Raw genomic sequence first — 21,645 nt, forward strand, 5'->3', positions numbered from 1 at the left:
TTGGGATCACTCTTCCTGCTTTTGTGACCTTGGCCCAGCCAGCACCCCACTCTGAACCTCAGTTTCTTCATCTTTAAAATGGAGGTGTTGATCACAGTGTTGTTGGGGGGTTGGAGGGAGACCCCTCTTCCAGCCTGAAATGTGTCTTATACAAGTTGAGGAGACGTGTGGAGCCCATGCTCTCTTCCCCCAGATAGGGCCTTTCACCTCTGGACTGGAAAGGGAGGAGCACAGAACTGTCCTGGTGGAGAAGCCCCTGGCTCGTGGCGTTCAGTTTCCTCACTGGGCAGAGGCCCGGGATCCCGAGATGGGGTTTTCTGTGGAGCGCAGGTCCGGTTTGGTCCTCCTGCCTCTCCACGCTGCCCGACTGTCTCCCAGGCCACTGCCCTGCGGTGTCCGTTTCAGGCAGAACTTTCTCGGAGGAAGTCGGATTGCCAGCTCATTTTCTGAATCCCTAGAAAGATGCTTGTTATGGGAAACGCGTCTGTGAGGGCTTATGGGTAATGCTCTGTGAGGGGTTAGTTGGGAATTCAGGGAAGAGCTGTGCTGAAGTGGTCACAGGTCAGTGGCTGCTGGGAGAGGGAGTTTGCTCAGCTCTTCCTCGTTCCCTTATGCAGTCTTGTGCTTTTACAACAGCTTCCAGCGTCTAGCATCTCTCCTCCACTCGGCCACCCCGCACGACGTCTCTACCTTTGTTTTGATCTCACTGTGTTTACCTTCTTTCCGTCTGCAGCTCATTTGATGTTTTCTTACCCTTAAAAACAAAATAAAATTTGGGATGAGGGAAGAGGACCGTGTCACTTGTCCCTTTTGTCTCCTGTTCCCTCTCTGGGCCGGCTGATTGTCTTAGTGTTTTTGTTCTCATGGATCCCATTGGCTGGCTGGCTGGTGAAACTTAAGATACCTTCTCAGAGGAAGATTTTTAAATATTTGAAGGAAACACAAGATTTCAGTTGCAGATTATTGGAAAAAAGGGTAAAATTTATGTTCCATCCAAGTTTCCACAGTTGGGGGTTCTCAGATCTCAGGTTGAGAACCCCTGAAGTAGAGGCCCGGGTCTGTGGCCAGCATTGCTGGGAGGACTAAGGGTCTGTGTGGCTGGGGGGAACCCTGTAGCCCCCCCAAACCGCCTCTCATCTCCTGAGGCCTGAGCCTCCCAGCCCTCTGAGAAGAGACGAGCAGCAGGAAATGCAGGGAATGGCGCAGCCCAGCCCTGGCCCTCCGGGATCCCGCTGGTCTGGGCGTCCAGTCCCAGCCCCATCCCCCTCCTGTTCTGACATGGAGCCTGGCAGGCCTCAAAGAGCCAATTTAGATTAGAAGATGGAGGCGGCCGCCTGTGGAAGGGGAGAGGGGGAAAAGGGGAAGAAAAGAGGCTTTTGATGCACATCATGTCTTCAGAATGGAGTATGACTAATTAATAGATTTTATTCTTAGTAATCTCTTAAGCATTCCATACGTCGGGCCCCTCTCTCGAGCTCTGGCTCACAAGAGCCCTCATTCGCCCGATGCAAATGAGCAGCTTCTGGGGCCTCCTTTCTCTGCTTCCTTGGGATGGGTTTTTTTTTTTTTTTTTCCTAGAGAAAATTTAAAGGAAAATTGCAGTGTAATAGAAAGGAGATTCTAATCACTGCGTCTAATTACTATCAAGGCTAAGCCACTTAACCAGGAAAAAAATCTTGCTTTTTTTGGGGGGGGGGTTGTTTTTAAAAAAGCCCAAATCTAAAATGGAGGAGAAGCTGCATTAACTCAGAGGCCACTCATCCAGGCAGGGGTGGGGGCTGGGGGTGGGGCAAGCGGCCCCCTGGAGACCAGAGGCGTTGCCGTGCAGAGGGCCGGCGTGGCGAGAGCTGCATTTCTGGCACGTCTCTGCCTCGGCCACCACTGGGGCCTAGCAAAGTCTGATTTGCTTTTGTCTGTCTCTAGTACCTAGCATAGTATCTGGCACTTAGTAGGTGTTTAATACATGCTTGTTGATTGATCTGTAAAATGAGGAGGTTGGACTAGGATCCTAAGTTTCCTTCGAGCTCCTAGATCATCGCCTGCCTGGTATACAGTATGTATTTAATAAATGCTTATTTGTTGATCTGTAAAATGAGAATAAACTAGGCCCCTAAGTTTCCTCCAGGCTCTGTGTACCTGTCTGGTACACAGTATGTATGTAATAAATGCTTATTTGTTGATCTGTAAAATGAAGAGATTGGATGAGAGGTTTCCTCCAGGCTCTTAGCTCATTGCTTGCCTGGCACATAGTAAGTGTTTAATAAATGCTTATTTGTTGATTGATCTGTAAAAGGAAGAGATTGGACTAGACATCGTTAAGTTTCCTCCAAGCTCTTAGTTCATTGCCTGCCTGGCACACAGTGAGTATTTAATAAATGCTTATTTGTTGCTCTATAAAATGAGGAGATTGGACTAGAGATCTCTAAGTTTTCTCCAAGCTCCTAGCTCATCGCTGGCCTGGTACGCCATACGTGTTTAATAAGTGTTTATTTGTTGATTGATCTTTACAGCTCTCTAAGTTTCCTCTAGGTCCTTGCACAGTGACTGCCTGGTACACAGGAGGTATTTAATAGATGCTTATTTGTTGATTGTTCTGGAAAATGAGGAAGTTGGGACTAGAGAGCTTTGCATTTCCTCCAAGTTCTAAATCTTCGGCACTTAGAGCAATGCCAGGTACTCAGCAGGCATTTAATCAATGCTCGTTAGTCGGTTGGTTGACTTGTACAATGAGAAGGCCGGAGTGGAGGATTCCAAGGTTGCCCCAAGCTCCAGTTCCCAGTGGCCAGCAGTGCCCGATACCCAGTGGATGGGCTCCCAGCCAAAGGTCTTAGACGGGGCAGGAGCTTCTGGGCAGTTAGTTGGCACTACAACGGGCCTTGAGTTAGAAGAGCCCGAGTTCAGGGGCGACTTCACACCTGCAGCCTCTGGTTGTGGAGATAATGGAAGCGGAGGCCCAACGGTGTCCCCTCGTGGTGAGAGGCCCTCCCGGCTGTCCGAGGGAAGCCCCGGGGGTGCCAGGGTCTGGCCAGACCCTGTGTTCGGATCTCCTCTCCCACAGCCTGTTTGTGTGACTGGGCCAAGTCCCTTAAGGTGTAAACTCAGTTTCCTCATCTGTAAAATGGGTGTTGTGGAAGCATTGACCTGACCAAGTGTTTGGAGGACCAGATGACATCATGTCGTAGAGATACCATTCCAGCTTTTTTTACTGTTATCGTGTAGAATTTCCGGGGTGTAAAAGGCCTCCCCTGCACTGGGCCAGAATTCCTTCTCCAGCACAAATGGTCACACCACCTTTGCTTGAATACTTCCAGTGACGGGCTGCTCAGTACTTCCCTGAGGCGGCTTGTTCCACCTCTGGACCGGTCCAAGTTTTCCCTGGCGGTCTGTCCCCTGGGGCGGGGAAGGGGCCTGCTGACCTCTGGGCGGTGACCCTCCAGCTATGGAGTCATGGGTCAGAGATTGGCCTGACCCCCACTTCTCACAGATGAAGGCACTGAGGTCCAGAGTGACCGGGACGTGCCCGCAGTCGCCCCCTCGGATCCCGGTTCTCTCCGAATGTCTCCCGCGTCCAGGGACCGGGTCGTCAGACCGGCAGCTCCTCGGGGCGGCCTCGGCACGGGCCGGGCCTCACACTGCTTGTTGACTGATTGTTGGCTGGACGGACTCCTCAGCTGTGGACCGGCTGCTGGCAGCCTCCGTCTTGAGATATCGGCCTCCTGCCGAAGGGGTTACCTGCCTCCTGGGGCCTGTCAGGTCTTGGGGCAGGAGAAGGACAGAAAACGTCCTTGATTCAGTCGATGCTGAGCCCAGACGGCTTCGAGGAGAGCTTGGGGGCCCTTGGGACCTGCAAGTCTTTATTCCGTTGGGAGGAGGAAGGGGCCACCCCTGCCTAGGAGGTGCTTCTGACTCGGCTGCTGCTGGAGCTGGTAAAGGGATGGTCCCCTTGGGGAGCACAGAGTCGGGGGGCACTGGGGGTAAAGTAGGTGCCAGCTTCTCTGCCCCCCAACCTTCACAGGCGGACCAGGCAGGACGGTGCCCCCGAGTCCTGGCATCCCAGTGGCTGAGGGACCTCTGCAGTTTTAGGACCCCCCCCCCCAATGGGAGCGTGGAATCACTGACAGAGACAGACACAGAGAAAGAGACTGAGAGATGGGCAGAGTCAGGAGAGAGACAGAGAAATAGACTGAGAAATGGATAGAGATAGAGATAGAGACAGAGTCATAGAGAGGCAGGGAGATAGTCGGAGAGATAGAGACAGAGACAGACACACATACAGGGAGACAGAAAGACAGGCGGAGTCGCAGAGACAGACAGAGCGTGTACGGGAGGGGGATGGAGTCTGGCCAGTGCGCTGTGGGGAAGTTAAGGCTTTGCTGTTTCTCTCACTGTCTCCTTTCCCATTTAATGGGCGGGGGTGGCAGTGGGGACAGTCGGGAAGGAGATGTGGCTTTGTCCGGGGAGAGGGCTGGTGTCCGTGCTCCCTCAGCTTGGCTGTGAACCAGCCGGGTCTCCCTGTCCCCCATCCTGAGGCCCCCGGCCTGCTTCTCTCTCACAGGAGATGGTGGGTTTTGTGCCTCAGAGAAGCCCCCTGGCGTCCCCCAGGGGAGCCTGGGCTCGGGGGCAGGCACCACCTGGGACGGTTCCCACCTTTTCATTCTCTTGTGCTGAGATGGCATTTTTCTGGAAGCTTCTCTCTTTGTGGCGGGGAAGGGGGCCCTCGTCTCGTTGGCTGGAGTGGGCACCAGGGGAGCCGTGAGGCCGCAAGCTCGGCACCCCCCTTGCAGTTGGTCGTGCCGTGGGCTGATCGCCGGGGACGGCACTGACGGCAGGGCCAGGAGCAGGGCTAGTGCCCCAAAGTTGGGAGCCCAGGCTTGCAGGAGGCTGGGGTTTTTATCTCAGAAGGGGGGCAGGCAGCCCTGGGGCCCAGAGGGCGGGTGAGCTCCTGCCTCTGTCGGCTGGTTCTTGGCCAGGGTTTTCCTGAGAAGTTGGATCTCTCTCTCAGCTGCCTCTTCGAACCCATGTCCTGCCGGTTCTTCCTTTTGAAACCCGAGCAGCTCCCTGCCCCATAGCAGACAACTCTGTGGGTAAAGATGCTCCCAATGGCCGCAGAGCGGGGGGGCCCTCTCAGTCCCCGAAGCGATCCTTGCCACCGACGTGGAGAATGTGACGCCATGCTGGTGCCAGAACCCGAGACACGATAGAAGCCCCTGAGTGGCCCCCTTCCCCTTCCCTCCCTGAAGCCCCACCTCCCATTTCCCAACCCCCCTTAGACTGTGAGTGCTCTTCCCCCGCCACTCCCACCCCTCCACACTTTGTTCCCTAGAGGCAGGAGCCTCTCTTGGGGGGGGGGGGAAATGCATCATGAGAAAGGCAGCCGGCTCACACCGACCCAGGCTGAGACCTACGCCCACCATCCCTGTTGCTCTCTCTACCTGTTGTCAGTCTGCAGGTGCGCACAGGGAGACACTTGGGATATAAGCGGACCCGGGAAGCTAGTTCTGCCATTTACCGAGGACCGGGCATGGACCAGATCGGGGTTCGGGATTGCAAAAAGTCTTTCTTTAATCAGCTACAAAGTGTTCGGCTAATGAGGGGAAGCTGGGCCATCTTTCTGCGGACCCATCAAGGAAGTGGTCAGGATCAAAAACCGGGAGGGAGATCGGGGGGGGGGGGGAGAAGTAGTATCTTCCCCCCTCCCTCGCCATCCCCCCTTTTTTCCCTCTGAAGAAAGCTTGAAAGATCTCCCGAGCGCCAACAGTTAGCAGCCTGAGAAGAGGAGGCCGAGCCTTTGGGTTTTGTTTTCTTCCATTTTTAAAGGCTGTTTGCTTTCCGTTTGACAGTTCTTTTATATTTCTAGCCCCGAAGCAAACAGGATTGACGGGGACGGTGGTACAGGTAGTAGCTTTCCAGTTCCTCCAAAGAACATTTTTTTCTCCTTATTTCTAGGTCTTTCCCGGACTCCCTCCCCGTGGCCCCCCCGCTTCCCCCCCAAGCTGGCTTTTTTGTGTGTATAAATTATAGTATCCAACCTCAATTCCCCTTCCTTGCCTATTATTTTCTGTAAAAAACCAAACAAACCATTTGTTTCCATTGTTGTTTTTATAAAATATTTACCCCTCCCTTTGTTTCTGGCTTGAAGATCGTCCTCTGGGGGGCCGTGGGGGTCCCTCTCTTCACCTGCAGCCAGCGGGTGCAGGGAGCCACGTTTCCGGGCGAGGCGGAGGTGGTGAGAAGCGGCGGGCGCAGGGCCGGGGGCAGGAGGGGGCGAGGCCAGGGCTCCGGGGCGGGCGGACGGGGCGCCATCATGTGTAGGAGTAATCTATGTCTGGGATGCCAGCGTCTCTGTAGCCGCGGGTGGTGCCATAGCCGATGGTGTGCGTGCTCTTGTAGAGGCTGGTGCCATTGGAGGGGAAGATGGTGTGGATCACGTACTCCTCCTTGGCCCGGTGCGGGTTGATGGGCAGCATCTGGAGCCCAGGCCCCCGGATCTCCAGGATCGAGTTGTCCTTCTTCGTGCCCGACTCCACGTAGTCGTCCTTCTTGCGGCTGCCGCGGTTGTAGGCCCTCTCTCGGCTCAGCAGCTCCCCCGCCCGGTGCACGTGCCAGCAGACGGCCCCCAGGACCAGGAAGAGGAAGACGAGGGCCACAGCGCCCCCGATGATGCCGGCCAGGGGCAGGCCCACCATGGAGTCCGCGTTCTGCTCCCGGTTGAGGGCGGTGGTCGGCCCGTAGCCGTCGGCCGTCTCCGCCTTGGCGCACACCGGCGTCTCGTCAGCCACATATGTGTTGCCGGTCTCCATGGTGACCATGCAGATGATGTAGGTGGACTTGGGCTCCAGGGCCGTCAGGAGGTATTCCGTCTTGTCCCCTTGCACCAGGGTCTCCGTGATGGAGCCCACCGCGGGGCTGTGGCCCAGGCGCAGCCAGCTGAGGCGGAAGGACGTGGCCGGCAGCGTGGCCTTCCAGGTGATCCGGATGCTGTCCGCGGTCAGCGGCTTCACGTGGATCACCAGGGCCTTCGTGCCGTCGCCCGTGGCCATGGGGTAGTCGATGTTGGAGTCCGGGAGCCGGATCCCGGGCCTCTTGGATCTGAGGGTAAAGAGAGAGCCCTGAGGGGTTGTGGAGGCGGCCTGGTTACTGGCCGTGGTCTTGGCGGCGGCGGCCGCATTGGCGTTGCCCTGAGAGCCCGTCTCAAAGCACTCGTCCATCTCACTGGTGATGTCCTTGATGGCCATCCCGCGGACCTTCTCGGGGCCCTGGCACATGAGCCCGCGCACATTGACCACGGAGGCCCGGGCCTTCACCCAGTCCCTCAGCCACATGAGGCCACAGCCACAGAACCAGGGGTTGTTCCGGAGCAAGAGCTGGCTCAGGTTGTCCAGGTCGTCGAAGAGGCCACGCGGCAGGGAGGTCAGGTTGTTGTTGGAGAGGTCCAGCCGCTCGAGCTCGCGCATCTTGGCCAGCGTGTTGTAGGGGATGTGGCTGATGGCGTTGTCCTGCAGGTAGAGCTTCTGCAGGTGGGCGCTGGGCAGGTTGAGGGGCGGCGCGGCCAGCGAGTTGCGCACCAGGGACAGCTCCGTGAGGTTCTGCAGCCGGCTGAAGGTGTCGTCGGCGATCCGCTGGTTGGCCAGCAGGTTGCCGTCCAGCACCAGGCGCCGCAGGCTGCTGAGGCCCTTGAAGGCATGCAGCGGGATGGTGGAGATGCGGTTGTCGTCCAGGCGCAGCTCCTCCAGCGTCCGGGGCAGGCCTGACGGGATGCTGCTCAGGTGGTTGCGCGACAGGAAGAGCAGCTTGAGCTGCTTGCTGTCAGCGAAGGCGTCATCCTCAATGCTGACCGTGGACACGGAGTTGTCGTCCAGGTGCAGCTTCTCCAGCAGGGGGATGCGGGCCAGCGAGTCCCTGGCGATGGCGCGCACGTTGTTGTCCTGCAGGTGGAGCTCGCGCAGGGAGCGCGGCAGGTTCACGGGGAACTCGTCCAGGTCGTTCTCGTACAGGTAGATCACCTGCACGTTGACCTTGCTCTTCAGGTCCTGGGGGATGCCGGCGTTGTTGATCTGATTGTTCTGCAGGTAGAGGGTGGTGGCGTCGTCTGGGATGTCGGCCGGGATCGACGTCAGCCCCCGGTCGTTGCAGTAGATGAAGCCGTTGTCGCAGCGGCAGACCGAGGGGCAGGTGGTGCTGTCGATGACCTCCGTCAGGAAGGCGATCAGCCCGTAGCAGAGGAACAGCCAGTCCCGCAGGTCCACGGTGGCCGTGGTCATGACCACCGTGGTGGTGATGGTGGCTGTGGCGGTCGTGGCGGCCGTGGCGCCGGAGTGGGCCGTCACCATGGCTCGCGGGTTGGGGGAGAGCGGGGTGCCACCCAGCTCACGGACTCGACACCTGCAAGGGGCACACAGGGAGTGTGGGGAGTTAGGTGGGAACTCGGCCTCAAGTGCATTGCTTCCTCCCTGGTCTCCCTCCCTCCCTCCCTCCCTCCCTTCCTTCTTCCCTCCTTCCCTGCCGTTTTTCTGCAGCGCCTTCCCCTTCCCTTTCTTCTTCTGTCTCTCCCGCCGCTCCTTTCTCTCCCATCCCTGAAACTTGGATTGGCTCCCAACTTGCCATCTGACTCCAGAAACATCTCTTCCCATCTCTAGTCCTTGGAGAAAGTCAGACTTAAGCACTTAGTAAGTGCCTACTATGTGCCAGCACTGGGATCAATGCTAGGGATACAAGGCAATGCAAAAAATGTGGTCCCTGCCCTCGAATGGCTGTCAGTCTAATGGGGAAGACAATGCTCAAGGATCCATCCGGCTGATCCTCTCTCCAGGCCCTGTCCCGTTCTTGAGCCATTTGGTGCCTCAGCTTGCAGAGACCAGTGCACAAGGATGCACTGAGGAGGAGGCCCCTTCAGCCTGGATGGTCGGGCCAGTCCTTCCCCATCCCACTGCAGTCCTGCCATCCATGCATCTCACTTGTGACTCTCCTCTCCTCTAATATCTCCCGTGGCTCCCTATTGCCTCTTAATTAAATCTCACAGTCCTTTTCCTGGCCTCCTTTACCTGCATGCTGTTCTCTCCAGTTATACCTCCTATAATTACCCCCCCTCCACAAACTGGGTTCCAGCCACATTGAGCTACTCTCTGTTCTTCAAGTGTGCTGTGGCTGCTCTCGGATTGTATCCCTCGCATCAAATGCTCCCTTCCCCCACATCACACTTCCTTGGTCTTCACTAGAAACCATCCCCCACCTCAGACATGGTGAAACATTTTGCTTATAGCTCTTTCATGCGCTTCCCATGCACCACTGGGCAGGAGACATTTCATGTTTCCATCTTCTGCCTCCTGCCAGACAGTGAGTCCTGAGGGAGGGGGGGCGGTGAGTGGATCTCTAACCTTCCTCAGGCACCCACATATGCAGTAAGTGCCTCAGGTGTGTGGGGGGAACAGGCAGCGTTTGTGACAAAGAATCAAGTACAAGCAGAGCCCAGGAGAGGCCTGCGGCGACTTTTGGTGGGATGTTGTCTTCTCATTGTTTCAGCGCCTCCCCCCCCCCCCCCCCCCTGTCATGGACAGGGGAAAGGACCTGATGCCGTCACCAGAAAGCTGATGGTCGGTCAGGAGTAGGAGCGTTCTGGCCCATGTTCATATCACCCAGACAATGTTAATATAACCTGGCTAATGTTAGTATCACCCAGCTGACGTTAATATCACCAGCCAATGTTAATATCACCCAATGTTAATATCATCTTAACTAATAGTAATATCACCTGACCAACATTAGTATCAACCAGCCAATGTTAACATTACCTGGCTAATGTTAATATCATCTGGCTAATACTAGTATTACCTAGCTAATGTTACTATTATCTGGTTGTTAATATCACCAGCCAATGTTAATATTACCTGGCTAATGTTAATATCACCTAGCTGATGTTAATATCACCTGGCTAATACTAGTTTTGCCTAGCTAATGTTACTATTATCTGGTTGTTAATATCACCGGCCAATGTTAATATCACCTGGCTGATGCTGACCGTGTGGCATTTGCTCTTAATCTCGGGCATGTTCCTACCTGCTTCATAATTGGGCCCAGAGCCCTGGAGCTTGCTGGGTGGAGATGATCACCGGCTCACATGGGGCGGACCCGGCACGTGAACGGTAGAGGTTACATAAGAGAGTGTGATGCAACTGCACACCTGGGAAGATGGGAGGCGGCCCCTGGTGTAAACACTGTCACTGTGGAGCATTGCCCGGGAGAGTCAGGGGGGCTTTCAAAGGTTCTGCTAAATGAATGCCCCGGGCATCCCCTGGGTATCACGTGTGGAAGGAGAGCGGGCGAGAGAAGCATTTCTCCCCTTCTGGGCGGTGAGCTGCCTCAGAAAAGGCGCTCCGCTGCTCTGCTGCTCCGCTTCTGTGGCCCGGCCTGGCCCTAAGGGAAGTCCCAGCAGAGAGAAGGGGCCCAGGACAGCGCAATGTCTGTAGCGGCGCATTTTGTAAGAGCAAAGACATGAAAGCCCAGGGGGGTCCATTTGTTTGGGAATAACCTAGAAGACGCAAAGAAAGACTAGACTCCCTTCTCCGACTTGGTTCCTTTCCTTCCCAGGTCACCACTACCCCATCTGTGTTCTTAACTTGTGAGACTGTAAGCTCCTTGAGGGCAGGAAGGCTTTTCTCCTTGTGTTCCCGTGCCCAGCACAGAGTAAACTCTTCCCTCTTCTCCCCTTCCTCTCTCTCTCCTTCTTTTCCCCATCTCTCTGCCTTCATTCTTCCCTCCTTCCCCCCACCCCCTTCCTGCTTCTCTTGTTATCAGACACACTCAGTATTTAGTTTTTCTCTTCTCTGTGACGGGGGATGCATTATGGGAGAATAACAAGAAATGAAGAGTATTTTAAAAAGCATCCATACAACTTTTTTTCCCCTAAAAGATGAAATCTATGGCGGGCTCGGGAGCCTCCAGTTATGTGGAAAAATTGCTCCAGGGTGATTTCTAAAATCATGAAATATTTAACCATTTTCGAGAAAAACTGGACGTCTCTTCTCCTTTTTCTAAAAAAAAAAGACGTGATAAATGGAGTCGTCCCGGCCTGAGTGATCGCCTGGGAGACGTCATTTCAATTTTTGCAAATGAAAGAATGGGGAAATGGATTTCTTCTCTCCCATTTCCTCATCTTTTTCCACAATGAGCAGAGGTAAAAATCAATTAAGGAAAAATTATCTCCCACCTCAGTGGGGAAGGCAGCGTTTCTCAGAGCTGGGAGAGCCAGAGTGCTTAGAGCTGATGAAGTCGCGCTCCCCCCAACTCAAAGCTTGGGCTTGGCGAGGGGGTCCTTCTGTCTGTCTGCCCCTGATGCCCGGGCTGGGGTGCCCATCCCACTGATCCCACTAATCCCCAAGCCAGGTGCCCATCCTGCTGATATCCAGGCCAGGTACCCATCCCACTGATGCCCAGGCCAGGTGCCTCCCATTGATGCCCAGGTCAGGTGCCCATCCCACTGATATCCAGGCCGGATACCCATCCCATTGATGCCCAGGCCAGGTGCCCATCCCATTGATGCCCAGGCTGGGGTGCCCGTCCCACTTGGTCCTGCCCTAGGCAGGCAGCTTGGGGGAAGCCTGGTACTTATAAGACCCTCTTGGCACCGTGATGATCCCAAGTTGTGTGGCCCGCAGCCCCCCTGCTGGACTCACCCCGCCCCGGCTGCCAGTGGGACTTCAAGGCTCTGAATGCTGGGCTGGTCAAGAGGCCCCAGGCTCAGACCCTCTCGAGACGCCTCCGACCTCTCTGAAACTCAGTTTCTTTGTCTGCAAAGTGGGTAAAACGATACCTCCCCAGGTCATTGTGGATCTCGAGTGAGGTAATGGGTGAAAAAGCTTCAAAAAGCTCTTTGTCTGAGCCAGCCATCATTGCCTCAGAGCCCAGGACAGAGCGGCCTCGGGGCCTGGGATAGAACAACCTCGGTGCCCGCCTGCTCCTTTGAAGGGCGGGGGTGTGGACAGTTTTCCAGGCTTCATGCCATCCCGCCCTCCTCATGGCACACGTATGGGAGGTGGAGACAGAGAGAAATAAGACAGACAGACGGGTGGGGAAAGACAAACAGACAAGCGTCTCCTGGCCAGGGTGGTGGAAAGTGGCCCAGCTCCGGTGGCAGAGGCCCGAGGCCCCTGGCTGGCGTCTCTTTTACTGCCCGGCTGTCTTGTCCTTCTTGAGTATGGGCCAGCGGGGCCTGGAACCCGCAGAGTGAAAAACCGGCCAGAGCCGGGTTGGGAGCTTGGGCTTTCCTTATGGCAGCCTGGTGCTTTTGGGACACTGTTGCCCCCGTTTTCCGGATAAGGTGGAGGCAGTTGCCCAGGGGTTTTGAACCCAGATCTTCCCCACTCTCTTTGCTCTGAATTCTGATCCTCCCGCCTTTCCCCCAGGGCTGTGGGAGGGAATCCTGGCTCAGGGTCCAGCCCGCATCTGGCTTCTCTGGGCTCCATCTCTGATAGACTGGAAGCTCCCTGAGGGCAGTGCCTGTTTTTGCCTCCCTTCGGGGCTCGCTGCTGCCCCCTGGGAGCTTCTTCAGGGCTGCTGCTGGTCACCCAAGGGCTCCGGCTGGGGCCACGGGCTCCCCCCATCTCCGTCTCCGAGAGGCTTGGCCGAGCAGCTCAGACACCAGGCGTGGCCCAGGGAGATCCCAGTGCAGGCGTTGCCCCAGATGCTTATGTGGGACCCGGGGTGACATGGAATGTCTCTCAGCCTCGGTTTTCTCATTTGCAAAATGGGCCTCAATAACGTCTCCTTGCTGAGGTCTCTGGAATCTCTCAGAAATCCTGGTGAGGGAGTGGCGTGGGCCAACGTGAAGCTGGTTTCCAGTCCTAGAGGGGAGACTCCCAGGGTTCTTTTCACCTCATTGGGAGGTCGAGGCTCAGGGCTGGGCTGTGGGCGTGGTGAAGGCCCATCCTCAGAGCCAGAGTCCTGGCAGAGCCACAGCTGCCCATACTCCCGCCCCCATCTCCATGGGGTGACTTGTTTGGCGGCTTTGTGCCCCTGTGTTCCCTCTTCCTGCTCCCCCTCCTGCTTTTCCCCTTCGGATCAGCCTCTTCCCAGGGCTCCCTTTGTGCTGAGTCTGTGGCTGCCCCCAGCCCCCCGAGGGTGGCCTTTGGGAGAGCTCAGCCTAGCCCGCTGATCCGCATTGCCCAGAACGGTGTGTCCAGCAGGGTCCGGGCTCCTTTAGGCCCCCCAGCGAGGCCAGGCTTCGTCCCCTGACTGACCCTTTTCCAGCCTCAGAGGGCGTCAGCATGGAGTCTAAATTCTCCTTTTGGGACCGCTGGATGGATGAGTGAGAGACGGAGATGGAGGCTGGCGTGGGAGGCCCAGTCGTGGCCCCGGCCTCATTCACCGCTTGCCCAGCCCCTGGTGTCCGGAGCTGCAGGCCCAGAATCCTCCCTGGCCGACCCTCCTGAGCTGTAGCTACCTCGAGAGCTCAGCCCGAGGGGGGGGGAGGACAGTCCCCGAGTCGGGGGGAGGGAAGAATGATGATAATAATAATAAAACACCTCTTGTTGGTTTAAGTGTTTAATTGGCCCATCCATTTGCCAGGAGCCCTTTTCCTCCCTTGTTGTGATGTTAGGCCTTTATGTGGTCCATCAAATTAGACCTCCGAAATCGCTTTTCTTTATGGGATCATTTCAGTCTCTGATCCTGCCGGCTTTAGCGCGAATGAGTTATGTCCTGCCAGGGAGAGATGACAGCAGCAGGAGCCCCGCGGCCCCCTCCCCTCCCGCCTCCACGTACCCCACGTGGGCCCGCAGGGGGCGGGGGCTGGGGCGAGGGCCTCTGCCCTTTGGGGCGCCCTCTCTGCGGGGCTGGCGGGCCTCCTGAGGACCGGCCCTGTGCCCCCGCCCCCTCCCCTTCCACGCCTGTCGCACATCATTAATTGGACTTAAAAGGCATCGCCACACACTTGGAGTCTAATAATAGCTGGTTGTGAGCCAGACTTCTCTGGCAAATGTCAGAGTTATCTGGCTAATAGCATTAGAGACAGGCTCCCTGAAGTGGGGCAGGCTTGCTGCAGAGTCTCGGCAGGAAGGCCCGGTGAGGATCCCCTCCAGGACGGGCTTTGCGGCTCGGGGCAAATCACTTGCCCCCTCTGGGCCTCTCCTTTCTGATCTCTGCAATGGGGAGATGCCGAGGGGAAGGGTCGGTCCCGCTGTTACCGGCCGTGGATGCCGCACTCGGAAGGGGCGGCCTCCTCGCTCACCGGTCAGCAGCCACAGCCCGAGCGTGCCTTCCTAATTACGAGGGTCATAGGGCCAGGGCAAGGGCCAGAGCAAGAGCCGAGCCAGCCGGTGAGCAGGTGAGCTGTGCCTCCCATGTGCCCGGTGCAGGGCGGATAATGACGCTTGCCCAAGGTCAAACAAGCATTGGGGCAAACTCCTCTGACCTCCGATCCGGTGCCCCCTGCCCTGTGACCTCTCCAAGGGTGGGGACGGTCTCCCCAGAATGGGCTGGGCAGCCAAAGGCCACCGGGGGATGTGTCTCTTTTCCTTCCGGGCTCGCTGAGCCAGTTGGGTTCGTGGCTCCCGGCTGTGGCCGCCTCCTCTCTTGGCCAGAAGTCTTGGCGAATACTTTTTTCCTGTTTCATGTGCCACTTCCTGCTGTGAGGGCACGTCTCTAGGGGGGCCTTGGACAAGCCCCTGCGAGTCCCTGGTCCCTTCTCCCTTCAGCGAGCGGGCCGGATGCTCCCGACTCCTCCGCCTGCGGTCACCCACAGGAGCCTGGGCAGGAGGCCGCTCCAAGGGCTGGGCATCTGGCAGAGGTGGCTGGACCAAGAGAAGGGACAGGGCGGAGAAAGAGCATGGCGTCCTCCCTGATTTCCAGCCCCCGATGGGGCTTTTTTGGTGGCCTTGGAGCCTGGCCCCCGAGCTCTCCTCCTCCCTTCTCTTCCCTCGCTGGTGGCTGTCGGGCCACCAGGCTGAGCCCCCGGGGAGGCCTTCGGGCCTTTTCCTACCTGTTGCTCCCTGGCCCACGCGGGCTTTGAGGAGTCCTGGGTCCTTGCGAGGTGGCCTTCCACAGCCATGAGCTGCCTCCTCTCTGCGCCAGGATTTACGCCCCCCCATGTTGCCCGTTCGGCTCTCGGCTGCCGGGGCCTCTCTGCTCTGTGGGGAGCACGGGATGGCAGGAGGGTCTTCGTTTGTCCCTTTTGGATGAGTTTGGGGGCAAAAACCTTTATCTCCGCAGCGACTTCACGGCTTCTCCCAGGCTCCCTCGGAAGCTGCCACTGCCGTCTCCCTCCCCCCTCAGACTCAGACCGAGGCGGACTCCCCTCCCCCCTTGTTGGCGGAAATTGAGTTTCAGGAGACACCGAAGATAAAGGGCCTTGTTTAAGCGCTAAGCGTTGTTATTAATTATTGCTGTTTGGCCCGATGGGCTGGGCGGGCTGCTGGGTAGCGGGCGGGGAGGCGCGGCCCCTGACTACCTTGGGAATGGGAGCAGGGGAACGGGCCAGGTATTTGAGGTGCCCCCTCCTGGGGCAGGAAGGTCACCAAGGCCTGCCCTGGATAACAGGCCCTCTCCAGAGGTGCATTCTGGGGCCGCGGGTGCATAGTGGGGCTGGGGCTCGGGATAGGAAGAAAGGAGCTCATATTCCCTTAACGGTGATTCCTGTGCCCGATCTCGGGGAGCTCATTTCCTGGATAGAGCATCGGGTCTGGAGTCAGGAGGCCTGGATTCGAATCCTGCCTCAGACACTTTCTAGCTGGGTGACCTTGGCAAGTCCCTTCACCAATGACGGCCACTCCAGCCTCTGCCGGGAAAGTCCCAAAGGGGTCGTGGAGAGTCAGATGGGACTGACCGCGCGTTTTGGTGCTTGCTTTTCTGCTGCCGTCCTTCCTGCTCTTCTGTATCTAAGGAGGACGATGGTTCTCGCAGGGGCAGACGCTGTTTCCTGTTGGCCTGGAGGCTGCTGAGGGTGGCCCTGGGCGAGCCGTCACTTCCAGGCCCTGCCCCCCTTAGCTCCCCCCCCAGGGGCCCTCGCCCCAGATGGACTGGGCCGGTTCTCTCTGTAGATGAGGGTACTTGCCCAGGGCCTCTCCGCTCCGGTGCCAGCCTAGGGCGCTGTGGCCCTGAGCCGCAGCTGGCAGGGAGGCCCCCCCACCTGCTCCTCACGATGCACACGTGGGAGGGGGTGGTTTTTCTGGAACCTCCGAGTTAATCCCTTCCCTGCTCTTGTGCCGCATGCATTATGCACCAGTCCTTATCGGAGGCAGGTCTGCTAATCGGGAGCAGCGGGACCAGCTGCCAACCGCTGCCTGCCCAGGCCCCTGGACTTGGGAGGACTTCCGGGGCCAGGGATGAAAGGACACAGCGCCCTGCCGCTTCCTGTGCGGACTAAAGAACGGACTGAGTCTTGTCTTGAGTCGTCTGCCTGAGCCCGTGTCCATCACCCCTGCCTGGCAGGGTGCTTGGGAGGCCGGGAGAGGTCAGAGTCACAGGCCCAGGGGCCAGAAGGGCCTCAGCCCGAGGCCAGGAGAGGAGAAGGGGCTTGTCCGGGGGTGTCTGAGATGCACAGGCCAGATTCAGACTTGGGCCTGCCGGCGTTGCTGCTCAGCAGAAGTGGCTTCTGAGTGGCCTCCCTGTTTTGTGTTTCCTAGCTCCCGGCCCTCCTCTTCCTCCTCCTCTTCCTCCTCTTCCTTCTTTTCCTCTTCCCCACTCCTCTTTCTTCTTCTTCTCCTCCTCTTCCTCTTCTTCCTCTTTTTCCTCTCCCCTCCTCCTCCTCCTCTTCCTTATCCCCAGAGCCACAAGGCTGCTGGAGGGAAGAGAAGCGGCTCACTTTCCCAGGAGGCCTCTGTACCTCTAATGCTTATTGGGCAAAAATCAGGGATTGGATTTGTGCCCAGACCTGAGGCTGGGGGTGGGGCTCACCCAGCGTGACTGGCGCTGCCCAGATGTGCCCCCTACCTCCGGAGAGGGGGGCTGTGAACCCCCACAATTGCACCAGCCCCTTCCCCTGGAAGCCCTGGCTGGGAGCCGAGGGATTCAAGCCCACCTCGCCCCCCACCCCCAGTACCTCAGGTTCCCCTCTGGGCCGTGTTTCAGGCAAGCACAGAAGCAGAGTTCCAATTGCTTCATTTTACAGGAGGGGAAACTGAGGCTAGAGTAACAGTGACTTGTACCATATCACGATCCTGGCAAATAATTCTGGAGACAGAAGGATCCTAGGGGTCATTAGTCCACCTCCCTCTTTTTACAGGTGGGGAAACTGAGGCCATAGAATTGTGGCCTTAAGACCCCAGAGGCCATTTCATTTAATCCTTTCGTTTTACAGATAGGGAAACCGAGGCCCAGAGAGGCAATGGGATTTGCTAAGACGCTGTATAGATAGGAAGTAACGAGGCAGAATTTGAACTTGGATCTTGCCAACTTGCCAATGACTTAGGTGCACTTAAGCTGCAGTCCTACCGAAGGGAAAGAGAGGAATGAAATGAAGGGCGGAGATAACAAAAGAGGGTGCTCTGCCCGGGGACTTTGGCGGACTAAGTGTAAGCAGGAGGAGGGAGCCAAGGAACCTTGAAGGGAGAGAGCAGCCCCAGGAGCAGCGGTTCTCCTAGGCCAAGGAGAGAGAGCCATAAAGGCCTCTGAGTTTTCTCCGCAGCCTCAGCCCCGCCAGGCGGGATGTGCCTTCCTGATAAATAGCAGGCGGTAGCTGGTCCGCGGGGCATCCTCCCCGCTGGTGCCCAATAACACGGCTATTAATGCCCTGGCAGATGGAGGCGCGCGGGCGGCCTGACGGATGGGCCGGGCCCGGCGCACTCATAAATCACACCTTTGGGCCTGCGCTCGGGGGAGACAAGGGAGGCACTTTCCATGTTTTTGATGGATCGGGGGTTTCCTGCCCTGCCTGGGACCTGTGGGGAGGCTCCTCGGGGTCGGCCCGAAAGTGAAGGGCCCTTCATCATGGGGAGGGGCAGCAGCCCGACCCGGGGGAAGCGCCCAGACGCTCTGAGAGGCGGCCGCCGGGGCCGTCCTGGAGGTAGAGGGTGCCCTGCCCTCGCCCGCAGCTCCCCGTACTGACGTGGCCTACCCTGGGACAGAGAGCATTGACTTTGGACTCAGGAGAGCCTGGGCTTGAATTCTGCTGCCGCCATTCTAGGCGAGTCTTTCAGCTTCTCTGGGAGCCTCGGTTTCCTGTTCTGTTAAATGGGGTAGGGTCAGACACTTCGATGATTGGGAAAGCACTTTGGGAAGCTCGAGCTGCCCCAGAGACGTCGGCTGCTCTCCCAGCCGTTATTTCTGATTCTCCTCCGTATTTGCTGCCGCCACGGCCCGTCTTGGCCAGGGGCTCTGGGAGGGCGGGCATTTCTGTCTGATTTCCTCCCCGGACACGTTGGCGGACCAGGAAGCCAGATGGTTAGAGCTGAGCAGAGGGGCCGGGTCTACCCTCCTTCCACTCACCACGTTTTTCCTTCTCTGAGGCTGCGGTGTCGGGGACTCTTGGCTTCTCATTGGCACAGAGCCAGCCTGCGTCCTGACTGGGCGGGGGCCTCGGGCCCCTCCGTACGCAGTGGGGTGCAGGGGCCTTGGTCACCCCACATCCTTAGAGCCGGGGACCTGGGGAGTCTCCTCGTTGAACCGAGCAAAAAGTGGAAGTGACCTGTGTGAGGCCGCCGCGCCTCCAAGGGGCAGAGCCGGGACTTGAATCCGAGACTCTTCCTGCAGCATCACGGCCTCCAGCCTGAGCAGAGGCAGAGGAGGCTGGAGGCTGTGGAGGCTGGCGGGGGTTCTCCCCCTGGGGAACAGAGCGGTTCTGCTCCTCCGGCCTGGCTGCAGCGGGGGCGCTCCAACCGCTCTCCGAGTTTAGGTGGGGCTTGTCGGCCCATGCAAAGACCCCCTTGTCCCCCCCCGACCGCCGTGGAGCCCTGCCGGGCAGCTCAGTTCTGCAAGGCTGCCCCGCCACGGCTGGCTGAGCAGAGCGGGGAGGGGGGATGCGCTGGGTCTGTGGGAGGCCCGGGAGCCTCTGTGATTCTGAGCGAGCCGGCCCGGGGCGTCCTCCCCAGCGGGGCCCGGCGGGGTCAGGCTTCCGGCCGGAGAGGCCCCCGCGGGCGTCAGCCCTGACGGAAGAACGGCCCCCGGCCCCTGTGCGCAGTGCGGCCCACCCAGGGCGGCCTCGGGTCATGGGCCTGGAGCCGCCGTCCGGCCTGGGCCAGCGGAGAAGCCGGGCCTGGGGCCCGAGGGGAGCGGGCTGTGACAGGCCTGCCTGCCCCGGGGCCCATGGAAACCTCCTGTGGGAGGCGCAGCCTGCGGAGCCAGCGGGAGCAGCCCCCGAGGCGCGTGCCCACGGGCAGGCAGACGCCTAGCGCGGACCCCCCCCAGCGAGCCGCACGACGGGTGCCCCTTTGTAGTGTGCTCGGGGACCCCACGTGAGTGTGTGCGCTTATGCACACAGTGTTTGGGGGGTTTTGCTGAGGCAGAGGAGTGACCTGCCCAGGGTCCCACAGCCAGGAATGTTAAGTGTGAGGCGGGATTTGAACTCGGGCCCTCCTGCCTTCAGGGCCGGCGCTTCCCACTGCGCCCCCAGCGGCCCCATCCTGGGGGTTTTAAAGAGCAGAACAGAAGCCGAGAACAGTAACGACCAAGGGACCCCAGGAAGTGAGTGTCTGAGGCAGGATTCGAACCCGGGACCTTAAGAGTCCTCCCGCCCTGTGCAGGGTTTGCGTGCACTGGGACCAGCGCCGTCTCCGACCTCACTCCCCCGTCTCCCGCTGGGGGCGGAGGAAGGTCTGGCCTCAGACTCCCGGGGGTCGCCGCGCCTGCCTCAGTTTCCTTAGCTGTAAGATCTGGTGGTGCTCCCCCTCCCCCACCCGCGCCCCAGCCTTACCTTCTCTCTAGGGGAGCTGCTCCGGCTGGGGCGGCCCCTCAGGCTCCCGCTGCTCGGGCTGTTTGCAGTGCGGGTCCCACGCTGACCGGGCGCTCGGGGGGCGCTGGCAGCTTCTCCCGGCCCGGGCACTAGGGCAGCATGGCGAGGGCCCGGGGCCGGAGGGGGCCGCGCGGGCCCCGGGTGCGCTCTCTCTGCCCCTCCCCCTCGGGCCCTAGGGGCCGGCCCCCATGCCCCTGCAGACTCCGCCGGCCCCTGGGGGGGGCACAGGCTCCCCCTTCTCTGCTTCTCTGGGCCTCAGAGGCCCCGGGCGGCGGGCGGTGCTCGCATGGCAGCGGGAGGGCTCAGCCGGGGCCGGGCCGGCGCATCCGCTCGGAGGCTCGGGGGCGGCCCCGGGGGAGGCCGGCACAGCTGGAGGCTCCGACCTCCCTCCCTCTGATCCACTTGACGCTGATGCGGAGCTGTCAGAGCGGAGCCGGCCGGCACTCTCTCTGCTGCCCCCGCAGTGGGGGGGGGGGGGGCTCGTCTGCCGGAGACGCCCCACAGGACGCCGCCTTCTCCCGCTCTCCTGCTCCTTCCTGGCCTGCAAAAGAAAGAGACCAAGTCAGCCCGGAGCCGGGACCGGCGGCCCCCAGCCTCCCGCCCCTCCGCCCCCTCCCCTTGTTTGCACAACTCGCTCCCACGGACCCGCCGGCTCCCCGAAGCCCTTCCCCCCACGCAGCCCCTCTTCCTTGGCAAAGAAGCGAGGGGGGGGCTCCATCAGGGAGGAGGGAATAGCCCCTCGGGGCTGGGCCAGCGCCCGCACAGGGGCCCATGGGAGCGAGGGAGGGGGCAGAGGGGCTGGCCCTGAAGTCTGGGGGGGGCACCCCACGGCTTGTGCACCCCCAGAACCCCCGGGGCCTCCCCACATCAGGGCCGGCCTCCAAGCCCGGTCACTGAGACCCCCCCACTTTGTGGAGAAGCCACGGGGCTCGGAGATCCTGGAGCCGGCGTGATCCGGGCCCCTCCTCCCCTCCCCCCCCCCGCCCTCTTTGCCACCCCCGGCACTTGGGGAGCTTCTCCCCATCCACGTGCTTCCCCCCGGTCCCACTTCCTTGTGCCCCCCAGGCCCTGACGCACCAGGGGCTCCGACGGGATCCGAACCCAGCCCCGCACAGGGCGCTCCCTCTGACCAGGCTCTAGCTCCTCCCCACGGGCGCAGGAGAGGAATAGGAGAGGGTCCTCCCCTCCCCCCACCTCCTCTCCCTCCTCATCATTATCCTTCTCCTCCTCCTCCTCCCCTTCCTCCCCTTCCAGGGCCCTCTGAGATTCGTGGAGCTCGGAACATTACTCATCCCTAGGACTGCCCTGTGCATTAAGGCGCTACCACTGTTCCCATTTCATAGACAAGGAAACTGAGGCTGGGAGTCCGATTACTCTGGGGCGCCCCCCAGCTAGCAAGAGGCAGCTTTTGAACTCAGGCCTCCCTAGCCCGCGGCAGCACTGAGAAAGTCCGGCCCCCTAAGTCCCCGCGACACCTGGAGCATGGAGTCAGAGCCCTTTGCAGGGAAAGGCCGGGAAGGCCCAAGCTGGCGAGCTGCCCCGTGGCCGCCCTGGGACCAGTGAGCTCCCTGCCCCGAGGCCTTCCAGCCCCCAGACCTAAAACAGCGGCCGTGTGCCCCACCCGGCTCCCCTCCCCCTTCCCGTGACGGTCCCCGTGCGTCGGCCCCAGACCGCCGGCCTTCCCTTGTACGACGCCCCTCCTGCCGCGGGGGTCGGTGCCCGCCCCCCCCCTGCTGCTGGGCTCGGGCTGGGTCCCTCTGTGGGGCCCC

At 59.5% G+C, this 21,645-nt stretch overlaps 2 protein-coding genes across 3 annotated transcripts in view; one reads left to right on the plus strand and one right to left on the minus strand.

The window, feature by feature from the left end:
* MACROD1 (mono-ADP ribosylhydrolase 1) overlaps window positions 1-21,645 on the plus strand; it is a 137,596-nt gene that overhangs the window by 32,614 nt on the left and 83,337 nt on the right. The gene's annotated exons all lie outside the window — the stretch shown is intronic.
* Window positions 5,974-20,420, minus strand: FLRT1 (fibronectin leucine rich transmembrane protein 1). The gene is made up of 2 exons (XM_031942619.1): window positions 19,838-20,420; window positions 5,974-8,382 (listed from the first exon to the last, which is right to left on the minus strand). The coding sequence occupies exon 2, from the start codon at window positions 8,328-8,330 to the stop codon at window positions 6,303-6,305; it is 2,028 nt and encodes a 675-aa protein (XP_031798479.1). The 5' UTR covers window positions 8,331-8,382; window positions 19,838-20,420; the 3' UTR covers window positions 5,974-6,302.

This window comes from Sarcophilus harrisii, chromosome 6 (genome assembly GCF_902635505.1).
Source record: "Sarcophilus harrisii chromosome 6, mSarHar1.11, whole genome shotgun sequence".
NCBI lineage: Eukaryota > Metazoa > Chordata > Mammalia > Dasyuromorphia > Dasyuridae > Sarcophilus > Sarcophilus harrisii.